This window comes from Balaenoptera borealis, assembly GCF_965194805.1.
Source record: "Balaenoptera borealis genome assembly, chromosome: 19".
Classification (NCBI taxonomy): Eukaryota; Metazoa; Chordata; class Mammalia; order Artiodactyla; family Balaenopteridae; genus Balaenoptera; species Balaenoptera borealis.
The window spans coordinates 16059006-16071979 of NC_138878.1; the positions used below are offsets into that span (position 1 = coordinate 16059006).

At 41.5% G+C, this 12974-nt stretch overlaps 1 protein-coding gene across 2 annotated transcripts; it reads left to right on the forward strand.

Annotated features, from left to right (window-relative positions):
• The first annotated feature begins 335 nt into the window (after window positions 1-335).
• On the forward strand, window positions 336-9282 carry PSMD7 (proteasome 26S subunit, non-ATPase 7). Of its 2 annotated transcripts, none has more exons than XM_082369977.1 (7): window positions 336-530; window positions 2641-2732; window positions 3622-3714; window positions 4400-4497; window positions 5063-5143; window positions 7090-7199; window positions 8334-9282. In XM_082369977.1, exons 1-7 carry the CDS (start codon window positions 457-459, stop codon window positions 8770-8772), a joined length of 987 nt encoding a protein of 328 aa, XP_082226103.1. In that variant the 5' UTR covers window positions 336-456; the 3' UTR covers window positions 8773-9282. The 2 variants fall into 2 exon arrangements, with proteins under 2 accessions (XP_082226103.1, XP_082226104.1); XM_082369978.1 differs by having other exon boundaries at window positions 7108-7199.
• The last annotated feature ends 3692 nt before the right edge of the window (window positions 9283-12974 follow it).

Genomic DNA, 12974 nt, shown 5'->3' on the forward strand with positions numbered 1-12974 from the left:
AGTGAACATTTTCTGAATGGTGGAAATATTACTTATTACTATTTACATTTTTCTTAGCATCTTCTCCAGTCTTCAGATGGGGGGGAGGGGGAGGTGAGCTAGTAAGGCACTGAGGCGAAAAGCCGCAGCGGGTGACAGTACAGGCCAAACACCAGGAGGTCAACCTTTATCAGTCTCCAGTGTCCTGTTAGCTTTCATGACCTGGGAAACTCGCAGTCAGTCACCCGAGGCGGGTCCCGCCTTCCCCGGCACTTCCCCTCCTCAAGGTGGCGGCGGGAGCGACAATCCGAGCCCGACGCGCGCGGCACTCCGGGAGCGGAAGAAGGAGCCGCGCGGCGGCGGCCCAACCGGAAGGGGAGGAGCCGGGCCTGGAGGATCCCGGAGAATCGTTGCTGTTCCGGCCGTCGGTGTCTGCGGGTCGCGGGGACCAGGGCCTGGCGGGCGGGGTGTGTCGCGATGCCGGAGCTGGCGGTGCAGAAGGTGGTGGTCCACCCCCTGGTGCTGCTCAGTGTGGTGGATCATTTCAATCGGTGAGCGGGCGGCACGGGGCGTCCTACCGGGGCCGGTGGCGCCGCTGCTGCTGAGTCACGGCGCGCTGGGGATGGCGCGGCGGCCGCGGGGGCGCAGATGCACCGGGGGCGGCCCTGTGTCACCGAGGGGCCCAGACCAACTCTGTTCACGAAGCCCCAAGTCACCCGGCATCGTCTCCCCCGCCGTCCAGCCGGCACTCCGGGAACTGGGCTTCTCGTTCCTTTTACCCAGTCCGTACAATGCCAGAGTATGGGGGGCAGGCTTCACTTGCCCCTGATCCCCAGGCCTCGTGCCCATCTGTCACCTCGTCCGCCCCTTTTCGCCTGAAAGACTCGGTGTCTGGTAGAAAAGCCCTTCAGACTCGCACTTTTTGCCTCTGAAGGCCGTCACCGAAATTCTGTTCTCAGCGCTCCGAAGGACTCCCTGGAAGAACTGTGGTTTTAATTTAACTTGTGAAAGTTTCCAAGTGGGACTCTGGTTTGACGATAGCTTAAAACGTAGATGTTTTAAGTTTTAAAGTCAAGTTTTTCTTTTAAAAATGAGACCAGTTAGAGATGTTGGCATTAATGAATAAGAAAACATCCCACAGATGTTTCTTCCGCCTTCGCTTGCTTGTTTTTGAGCTGTTCGTCCCGCTGGACCTGTTACACGTGTTCATAAATTTTACAAGATAATTAATTGACTTGGAAAGTTGTAAGACCCAGTTGGGAGCATCTGCTGTAAAGTCATAGTTGCTAAGTGCCCATCCTCTTGCAACTTGCTTTGTACAACTCCCAATTCAACCAGAGCCAAAACCAAACTCAAGACTCCTGTGAGGTTCAGGGTCCCCAGTCCAGTTCCATTGCTTTGTAGCACCCTTAGCCTAACAGGATATGCGAGCTTTCCCACTGTACAATGATTAGTATTTTTCTCCTGTAGGATACTAGAGGTGCTAAGAGGGCAAGCATCTTTTCAGTTCTGTTCAGTAAATTCAGCAAACACTTGTTAAGGGCATAGTGAAGGCAGACACTGCAAGCTGCTCTGTCAGACAATTGCAGGGTTTTTTAAAACGCGAATGGATTTTTGTAGATCAAAAGAAAAGCCCATGAGTGTGGAAGTTTCCTTTGAACTTAGATTTCCCAAAAAATTAGAACCACCAGAATACAGAATCCTTAACTTTGGTCCAAACCCTAAATATAGTAAGCATTTATAAATTCGCCAGACCATATGTTTAGATAAATACAGTTAAATCAGTATGAAACCAGCAACTGTTAAGGAATTGTAGTTCATTTCACCGTGACTTTTGTCTTTGCTTTGAACATAGAATTGTATTGTTTCTGTATGTTACAATTGTTAGTGGTTAAAGGAGAATTCTACATGATGACCAATGAAATGAGATATAAGTGAAACACTTGCAGTTCCTTAGGACAGAAATCATTGAGGAGGTTTGATATGGAAATAAATATTCTGAAGTAGTCTTTCTGGTTCATTGAGCCCTCCTCCCAGTATGATTAGTCACCAGCTCACTTCCAACTTCTGCCTAATTAAGCCATTCAGAGACCACAAATGGCACACACATGCTTCTGGGTCAGAATCATTTTCTGAGCCCCTAAATGGTACAAAGAATTATAACATCTATTGGGGCTTGTTGACATAGATGTTCCAGAGAAGAGTTGGCAAGCTGGACCATAAAACTGGTTCAACTTTAGCATCTTTATCCCTGAAAAGATTTTTGAGGACAGAGAAGATGGGGAAAATTTAAAAGAGAAAGGTAAGCTGCAGAGGAAAAAATAAAAGTAAATGTGATTTCAAACACCAAATAACATTTAAAACCTTAAGATCTGGGGAGTTTTCATTTTCTCCATTTTAAATTTCTATAAAGTTTGAGATTTTTTTCCAAGCATGTCTTTCTTTGCAGTCAGCAGTGAAACTGCCAGTGTCCAAAGTTCACGAATTACCCATTATATTTATTAGAATTATTAAGGACTAACCCATTATATTTGTTTAGTGGGATTAATTCCCAGATAAGCTAAATTGTATCTGTACCATTGATATTTCCTGTTGGATATCTTATTGTTGGTCCACTTCTGTCTGTGCCCCTCCAGACTGACCTTCTGTTTTCTCATTCAGAATAGGCAAGGTTGGAAACCAGAAGCGTGTTGTTGGTGTGCTTTTGGGGTCATGGCAAAAGAAAGTTCTCGATGTATCCAACAGTTTTGCAGGTAAAAGAAAAATTTGTCAATTATACCTCAGTTTTTTAAAAAATAAATAGGCAAATTTTACATTTTCTGAGTATGGTTAAAATGTCAGTTAACTTTTAAAAAGAAAGAAACTTTCGTGGTCTCCATTTTTTATTATAACCAAGCAATTCTATTTCAGAATTGCTTAAGTATAGAAAAGGGAGGCTAAAGGCTACACACTGAACTGGATAGTAAATACTTAAAACTTGCAGGCCATACGGTCTCCATTGCAACTGCTCAGCTCTGCTAATGTAGCAGGAAAGCAACTATAGACAGTATGTAGACAAACTAATAGGTATATTGCAGTAAAACTATTAAAATAGGCAGCGGGTGTAGTTTGTCAACCACTGTACTAAACTATTAACCATGGTTATGGGTAGGCAAGGGGGAGATAAAGACCTTATCTTTTGCACTGTTTCATAAATCTTTATAAGAATGTATCCATATATTTTATGATTGAAGCAACAATAATAAAGAACAACAAAATAATTCCTGGCATGGCTGCTAGACTAGAGGTCACTAACTCCAGTGTCTAAAAGGATCAGGCAGTGATGTAATTTGCCAGACGGGAATATTAGGAAGTGATGGAGCTTTTAGCAAACTGAAGAATGTGTCCTTTATAAAGGGTGTGGCTTCTGTCTGGCTCTAGCCAGTTGCTGGGTCTTCCCGTTTTTCAAGAGAACCTGGAGGTCTCGATTTGTATGTGAAATCTTCCAGTTTTTACTAAAAGCAACTCAAAAATAATTTTAATACTGTGTTGGACAAACCAAAGACATGGATCAGATCTGGCCTAGGGGTCTACAGTTGTGATATGTGCCCTTAAGAGTTCTATCTAGCACCCTAAACTGTTTTTTGTTTTTTTTATCTCTAGTCCCTTTTGATGAAGATGACAAAGATGATTCTGTCTGGTTTTTAGACCACGATTATTTGGAAAACATGTATGGAATGTTTAAGAAGGTCAATGGTAGGTGGCATTGTGGCACGTGTGTGTGTGTGTAGGTATATGTGTGCCCATAATGCCTTTTCTAAATATTCACTTTTCTTTGTTTAATGTCGAAGGCCCTTTCACTTAGCTAGACTGAAGTAAGACTAGTGGTAGTAGAGGAATGAGGTAGAATAAATGAGAAACTAGAGTAGCAATTTAAGGCCAGCTAGACCACCTAGGCTTCAGGGGAGAGAGCTAGCCCTCTACAGCAGAAAAGCAAAGAATGGTCAAATAAAATCCACCTGCCCCTAGAGCTTTAGTACCACCAGGGTAAATATCTCTGTTACATGTGTCGCTTTCATTTTATTTCATTTCAGCAACCACATTGCTTTGGAAATGTTTATTCCCACAGCACTCACAGTTGTAATCTATGTGACATGAACTTGAATTCATTTATATATTGCCTTGGAATTGTTTTCTAGTTGTTTCATGTGTGACTGGTCTCCTAAACTAGTCTGAGATATGTATATCTCTAGATTTCCCCTGCTGTTTGTTTTCTGAGAATCCTGTTTTTGAGTTTTAGATTTCATAGGTATGTCAAGGTTTAGATGTCTGGAATTTCTGTAAAAGGTAGAGAACATAACTACTGGAGTTCTTACCCTTTTTGAGGGAAATATATAGATCTTTATGTAACAATTCAAAGCCACTAATTTTTCCTTCCCAGCCAGAGAAAGAATAGTTGGGTGGTACCACACAGGCCCTAAACTACACAAGAATGACATCGCCATCAATGAACTCATGAAAAGATACTGCCCTAACTCAGTAAGTGTACTCCGTCTTTAAAACTCTTGACTCATATTCGTTGCCAGCTAACTCAAGAAAAAGCATCCTAGGAAGGATTTGGATAATGAATCATTTCACCACTTTTTCTCTATAAGCTTGTGTTAATTTGCAGTGTTTTGTGTAGTATACGGTAACCCAGTGTATTTAGTAAGTTAAACATCTGTTCAGTGCTAGGTATATGTTATCTTCCTTAATCCTCTCAGTAACTGTATGAGATTGTTATCCTCTTTACAATGAGAAAACAGGTTCAGAATGGTTAGTAAGGTCTTCAAAGTGTGGGGCTGGGATTAAAATGCTGGCTTTCTTGACTCTAATCTCCTTCTGCTTGATAACCTCACTATACTACCTCTCAGCTTGTTAATGGATGGGGTTGAAGAGCAGAGCAAATAAGATAATTTGAAATGTAAAGTTATTTTTTTTTCTGAAAATTCTGGCTTATATCTGGTTGAATGAATAAAAAAGCTTCAGCAATCATCAGAATGGCTGCAGTTATTCCTTACGTGCTCAGTATGAGGTGATTTGCTAAGATTTGTTTTTCTGCCAGGTATTGGTCATCATTGACGTGAAACCAAAGGACTTGGGACTGCCCACAGAAGCATATATTTCGGTGGAAGAAGTTCATGATGTAAGTCATCTTGCTGTGAGCCTAGGAGATTAGATTTGCTACTTTTAGGGCCATTGGGGTTTTTTTTTTTCCATTTTCAAGTCAACAGATACTTTATAACAAAGAAAAGGTTATTGGTTTCTGTCAGTAGTTTGATATTATGTTTTTTTCCCCCAAATTTGAGTCACCAAATTTTAGAAATAGGACCATAGAAATCTAAAGTCCCCTTTTACAAATGAAATTGAGACAAAAGTAGTCAAATGATTGCCCAGAGATGTTCTCAGCAAAGTAAATGCAGAGCCTGGTGAGCTTGGTCTTAATCTAATGCAGTTTCCACTGTTGGCCCACCTATATAGTGACTATATTAACTATCTAGTCTATAGCCAATCCCTATAGACTAGATCCTAGGTTTTCAAATAGAGTAAGAGCTGCCAGGAGCTAGATGGCAAAACCCATCTGTATGATTTGACACCTGTATAGTCAGCTCCATGACATTCAGTACCAGCTGTGTGGTCTGTTAGCTTGTTTCTTGGGTATGGACATGAAGAGCTGCCAGAATAGTTTTTCTCTATTTCCAAGAAAATTGAACTCAAATTCTAGGATAGGATTTGATGTGAAATTGTATATGAGTTGTGTTTTGAGCGTAAAATATTTGCACTTAGGGTGTGCAAAGAGCTCAGTCTTGAATTTCCAAAGTTGAACGGACAGACTAAAGGCTGTCTTTCTTCCTTATGGTTATCCATATATTCAGTTTTAAAATCTGGAAAAGGCTTTGTTAAGTTAGTTCCCTGCAGGTGTTCCTTGCACTGAGCTCTGTGCTCCTATTGCTCTTTGCCTTGCTTCCAGAGAGCTTACATCCAAATTTATTGCCTAGTTGCAGTAAGACTTTCATCCCTGGTCTTGGTATAGTTGTTATAAGTTAAATTTTACCCTGCCTCTTTCAAAAAGGAATTAGAGGCTGCTTATACATACACATACACATGCACATGCATGCACGCACTCGCACACACACACACCAATGAAACAAGATCTTTTAATAGAGGATGGAGGGGATGTAAGGGTCATATAATAAGTTGAAGCCAGGGAAAATCAGTACATGAAAAGACATGCCACGAAGTCCTGCACGAGTGTTGAAGGCTCTGACCATCCTAGCATACAAAGCCAAGAGGAAGATGCCATTTGCAGGATTCACACTGTCCTGGGTAAAATAACAACAGCTAATGTTTATACCACTTAGTGTAAGTGAAGTGACTTTCCCAAGATCTCACTGCTCCCTTATCACACATGGCAGAGCCAGGCTTTGAATCTAAGCAGCCTGGCTAGAGTCTGTGCACTCACTGCTGTGCTGTCGTGCCTCACACACGTTTTACAGCCTTTACAGGAGATGTACAGCCTCTTCTGGCACTAGATCTGAGAAAAGTTTCTCCTAAGTCCCATCAAGAAGTCACTAAGTGATACAGCAAACCACATCCACTAATGGGTTCCTTGACTAATTCAGGTCACCAGAAAATCAGTTATTCTAACCACATTGCTTTGGTGCTCTGACCATTTGACCCAAGGGACAACAGATGGTTAAAAGCTGTATCTTCTGACATGAGCTTGCCTCAAGTAAAGGTGTTCTGAATATTGCCTATTTTAGAATGAACGCTTATAAGTCCTTAAAATTTAGCCGAATCAAGGCTTCCCTGATGTTCAACTCTACTGCAGGCTTGAGAGAATATCAAGATTTTCCTTAGAAATAAACTAACGATGATTCCCCACTACACCTCCTCCCTGAGCAGGACCACTGTGACTTCAGCTTATAAGTCACAGTGCTTTGAAAGCTTTCAAAGCAAACTTTACCCACCCTTGCCATGAAAAAGCCAGTAATGACACCCATGAAGTGATTTGGCTTAAAGCAGAAGAATCAAGGCATGAAAAGGAACATGTGCCAGTTTGTTCATTTGTTTGTAAGTAAATAACTGTAGTTAAGTCTCCTCTCCCAGGATGGAACTCCAACCTCAAAAACATTTGAGCACGTGACCAGTGAAATTGGAGCAGAGGAAGCTGAGGAAGTCGGAGTTGAACACTTGTTACGGTGAGACTTTAGGACAGCATCAGAATCAGCAGCAGCCCAAGACGCTGCTCAGTGTAAAGAAGAGATCTGTATCAGGAATAGGGAGACCTGGGTTCTAGTCCTGGGCCATCTCTAAAGTGTCCTGAGTTATGATTTATGAGTCTGTGGACAGCACACCTTGTCTGGAAGCTGTAATGCTGGCTGTGACGGGAACAGATGTGTGAATTATTTAAAAGCAAACGTGTGCTCTTTCAGTGTACCTCCTTTTCAATGACTGTAGCTAGCCAGTTTTCTGCAGAGAATCTGCATCTTGGACTGGGATGGATGGATGGATGGATTGATTGATTTAAATTTATATTTTATTTATTTATTTTTGGCTGCATTGGGTCTTCATTGTTGCACGTGGGCTTTCTCTCGTTGCGGCGAGCAGGGACTACTCTTCGTTGCCGTGTGTGGGCTTCTCACTGCCGTGGCTTCTCTTGTTGCGGAGCACAGGCTCTAGGCACGTGGGATTCAGTAGTTGTGGCACACGGACTCAGTAGTTGTGGCTCGCAGGCTCAGTAGTGGCACACGGGCTTAGTTGCTCCGTGGCATGTGGGATCTTCCTGGGCCAGGGCTCGAACCCACATCCCCTGCATTGGCAGGCGGATTCTTAACCACTGTGCCACCAGGGAGGCCCTGGGGTTTTACTTTTAAATCCTCAGCTTACATAACCCTGACTGACTTACTTGAAATGGTCATAGATTTTCTCAAACAATAAGATGCCTTCCACTTCAAAAAGTTACTGCTGACTGATTTAAAAGCTTCTCCCAACATCATATAGATGCAGGTGGAGAAAATGCCACCCTTTTTAGGAACAGGGAACTTGAAGTAGAGAGGGGTTTTTTTTTTGTTTTTTTAGTGAAAATGATTTCAGTTTAGCTCTCTCTTTTCTTTTGAAAAATGCCCTGTGATAAGAAAAATAAAACATATTCCTCCAAATGAAAACAAGATTAAGGCAATTTTACTCAAATCTTTATCAAATGGGGAAGTAACATTTTCCTTTGGAAAACTTGCCCCTCCTCACAAACTTAGTATTTCCTTAGAATGTGAAAATCTGCGTGATAGTACAGGACACTGATGTATTTTCCTGCCCTTTCTTGTGGGTTCCTACAGAGACATCAAAGACACTACAGTGGGCACTCTTTCCCAGCGGATCACAAACCAGGTCCATGGTTTGAAGGGACTGAATTCCAAGCTTCTGGATATCAGGAGCTACCTGGAGAAAGTGGCCACAGGCAAGCTGCCCATCAACCATCAGATCATCTACCAGCTGCAGGACGTCTTCAACCTGCTGCCAGATGTCAGCCTGCAGGAGTTTGTCAAGGCCTTTTACCTGAAGACCAATGACCAGATGGTGGTGGTGTATTTGGCCTCGCTGATCCGTTCCGTGGTCGCCTTGCACAACCTCATCAACAACAAGATCGCCAACCGGGACGCAGAGAAGAAAGAAGGGCAGGAAAAAGAAGACAGCAAAAAGGATAGAAAAGATGACAAAGAGAAAGATAAGGAAAAGAGTGATGTAAAGAAAGAAGAGAAAAAGGAGAAAAAATAAAACATGTAGCTTTTTAATTTGTAAATTAAAATCTTATAAACTAACTCATTGTGCCGCCAGAGGGTTCTTTTCACTTTAAGTGCAAAAGCTGTATTGATGAGAGCTCTCTGGATAGAGGGACTAATCTTGTACCTGAACTGCAGCTTAGGCTGCTCTGAGTTGGGAATGTGATAGCTCAGGCTTCAGACTGTGTGAGAAAAGTGAAGAGACATAAATGTAACATTTTTAGTACTCTTCCTGCTTTTATCTATAAGACCAGGAGTTGAATTTTCCCCATCTCAAGAGACTCTTGGGATCTGTTTCTGGCAGTCTGCAAAATTGCAAAATGGAATGCACGAATTCCATAAGTACTCTGCCTCAGAACACCTTGAGGTCTGACCCTCTGGACTCTGTTGAGAGTACCACCCCACAGGACTTCTTGGACCCATAGCTCTGGCATTCTCGGGGCTTGGGATCCATCTCAAGATATTGTTTACCTTCCAAGACACAATTAAATGGCTTGGTTTTTAAGTCTGTGTTCTGGTCGTTTTTGACTCTGGGTGTGGTGATCTGTTGTTTTCAGAAGCAACCAAGACAGTCTTTAATTGAAGCTGCCTTAAAGAATTATTTTAGACTGAATCTTTTATGAAAGCACCTCATTCCTTTAAAAACAGACAGCTGTAGGGAGGAGCGCTCTCAACTGAGCCCAGAAGACCTGTGTCCTAGTTAATGCTTCAGATTCCTCATCTGTGAAGTCCCTAGAACAGTTTTTTGTAAGAGACACATTCACTTACTATTGCAGTAGGTCTAAGTACGTCAGGCCACAAGGTTAGTGGGGATGGAACAAAGTCTCCCCAAAGTAAGTTTGAAGATACTTAATCATTTGACTTACAGCTGTCACTTGGATATTAATTTCCTTTCTTGAGCAATTAGAACCTCCCTAAGAGTTCTCTAGTGCACCATATGGACTGTCAATGTTCAGATATTTAAGAATATAATGGCACTAAAACTAAGTCAGTGGAATCTCATAAACCACTTCATAATGTTATAATGCCTCAAAGTTACTGGAAGCATCCATTTTTAATCCACAGACCTGCCTGCCAAAGAACTAGTTGAAATTTGGGGGCTGATGTAGAGCTGAGCTTTTATCCTACACAAATAGGAGCACCCACATCAGTGGTCTCTTCAAGGTTCATTAAGATTCTGAGAAAAAATAGAAATAGTAAAGGGAAAAAAACTAGAGAACCAAGTTTTGTCTATAGCAGTCAAAAGTCAGATGGTTGTTACATCTAACCGAATAAAAGAAATACAAAATGCATAGTTCAAAGCTTGAGATGCATGAGATGCATTTAAAATGACAGGAGTGTGTTGACGTTTTTGAGATTTGGTTGCCATGTTTAGAACAGACTGAGAAAGGGAAACTTTCTCCACGGTGGGCAGGAAAGAGCCAGGATGCAATGATTCTGAGGCTAGGCAGCGGGAAGGAGGAAAATGTCATCCCAAAGAGTGGGTCCTTTATGTAGGATCGGGGGCAACTTGAGACCACACAGGATCATATCCACCTTTAGTAGTATGATCTGCACTTAAAAAGCTTTCCCAGGGTCTAACAGGACAATGCCACAGGCTTTTAAGTTTGTCACCATTTGATAAATTGGAATGTTTATTGAGCATATAAGAACGTGGGAATACCCAGGCCTTGTTATATTTAATAATTTGAGCCACATGTGGCAACAGTGACTTCTACCTTCCTAACAGGCTCTTCAGTTCCTACTTCTAACAAAATTCATTTGTAGCCTCTAGAGTCACGTAGGCTCATTTTCTAAGGCAAAATTGCTGCCATCCTGTATAAGGGGGGTGAGCCTTGTAAGAATATTGATGAAGTCTTGCTTATACAAATAGCAGCTCACTTGACTGCAAAACCCATGGCCCTCACCTAAAATAAAGCCATGTGTTTGGATAGCTCAGCAGTCTTGAGATTTCTAAACTACTTCTGTTGTTTTTGAACACATTGAAAAAGTATCCTAGAAAAAGTCTGATCCCAATTCTGGACCTCATATCCAGAGTTATGACATTCCCTTCCTTCCATTTTCAAAACATTCCACAATGACTTAGGGAGTTCAGGCTGCTCCTGCTACACACGTTACAGAGAGGAGGGCATTTATTCCTTACTAGTTTTCTGTCTGATAACTAACATCTGAAATATCCCTAAACTTAAAGGTCAGTTATCCTTAGTGAAAAGATGGATACTATCAGGGTGGAACAACAGCTTTGGGCCCACTAATTAGTTAAATGTTCTTTCATTTTACTCAGATCATCAATCACTAAAGGGACAAAGGGAAGTAATCGTCATTGAAGGACTACCATATTACTTCTCCAATGTGCCAGATGCAAAGTAAACCTTTCCAGCGGGAATTAGCAACCCCAGAATCTCACTCTCGTTTCTGGAGGACCCTCCAGCTATGAGAACTTAGCCGTGCACAATTACCTTCACTTCAAATAAAAGAACTTATTAACACAGGTCCTCATAAAAGAATGAAAGATCCTATTCACTTGGAAGTTATGAACAGGCCTTTTCTTCTACCATTTTCCCACGAAAAGATCTATGAAGCAGAAATAAGGCCTGAGAATGAATCTGCGGTTGCTAACCAAACTACTCCATCTGCCCCTGACACAGGAAACAGGAAGGATATGGGATGTGTTGGGAAAGTAGAGAAGCATCTGATTTATGTGACCCACAAGAGAATGTCTCTACAGCCTCCCTAAACAAATTCATTCCAAATTATTATACATAATATAGGCAAGTGCTGATTTCCGTATCTATGCCTTTCAACTCTCAGCATTTATCTATTTTGCCTGGAAGAAGCACTGAGTTCATATCTTTCAAAAAAAACAAACAAAAAAAAACTAATGGCTATTCCCATCGGGGGAGTAGGTAGAAAAATGACTCCGGAAACAGGGAAATGGAAGTAGGGAAAGAAAATAGAGGAAAAGAAAGGAAAAGGAAACTACGTTAGTTAGTGTGTTTCCAAGTCCTAAGTCAAGAGAAATCTTTCTCTGAGCATTCCTCTTTGGAGCCAATCTGTTCTTCAACACTAGATGGCACCATTGACTAATCTCATCTTGGCAAGAGAATCATTTGATTGCCAGTTCAACATGGAATTGGGAACCATCCCCAGAGTTGCTTCCCACCATTTCTGCTTTTGGCTGCAACCATCCCGGCTAGACTTTGAAGGAATCTGGAGAGCATATGGGTGCAAAAAAATTGGGTCAAGTTGCCACACCTTCACCCCTGCTGTACTCTACTATATACTACTGCTTGGGCAATAAATATACAAGGTTTTCTCTGCCCTTCGGATAGTTCATGCTTTGATTTTCCTCACTACTGATACCACTCCTGATTTCTTTAATGACCATATCCAGTGGAGTGCTGGTAAATGTGTAACAACCAGGTCTCTAAAAGAGAGGAGGAAGGATGTTGATTTCTGGCCTTTTCCAATTTCCCTGGTGTAAATACTCCCACCATGGCTGATTTCAAAACCAACATGAATGGGGAAAAGATGCATATTAGCACAACATTACATACTATTACCTAAATATGGATACAAGAGCTAAAAATAACCTCAAGAACACAGATGATAGTAAACCATAGTAAAATGATTAAGCTATGATGCATAGTGAGTATTTATTACCCTTTTCAGATATCATTTATTTCATTGTAAATTTATACAATTTGCCTACTGCATGAGAATCTCTGGTAATCTGTGTTTTTAAGAAATAGGTGGTCTCTGCACATATGGAAGTTAGAGAACCTTTATTTTGATGTAGATAAACCTACCAACTTTTTGCCTTATCGTTAGCACTTTGTGGATCATATTTAAGAAGTCTTTTCCCAGCTCAAGATCTCTTCTCGTACATATATGTCTATTACAGTCCACAAAGTGTCTTCCTTCTCTGCAACTTAGCACCAGTGTCTATCTCTCTATATGCTACAGCTAGTATCTGATCAATGATAACATCATTTGGCTAAACTTTTAACCAAAATAACCAACTAACATCCTCAGTTCATCTATTATCCCCTCCTTCCTCATTTTCAACCCTGGCTTTATCCCTACCTCTTACCCCACAGCAGATAAAGACTCCAGTACTGTATCACACACTTGAAAGTTGCTAAGAGAGTAGCTCTTAAATGTTCTCACCACATCCCAGACTTAAATGGTCTCAAC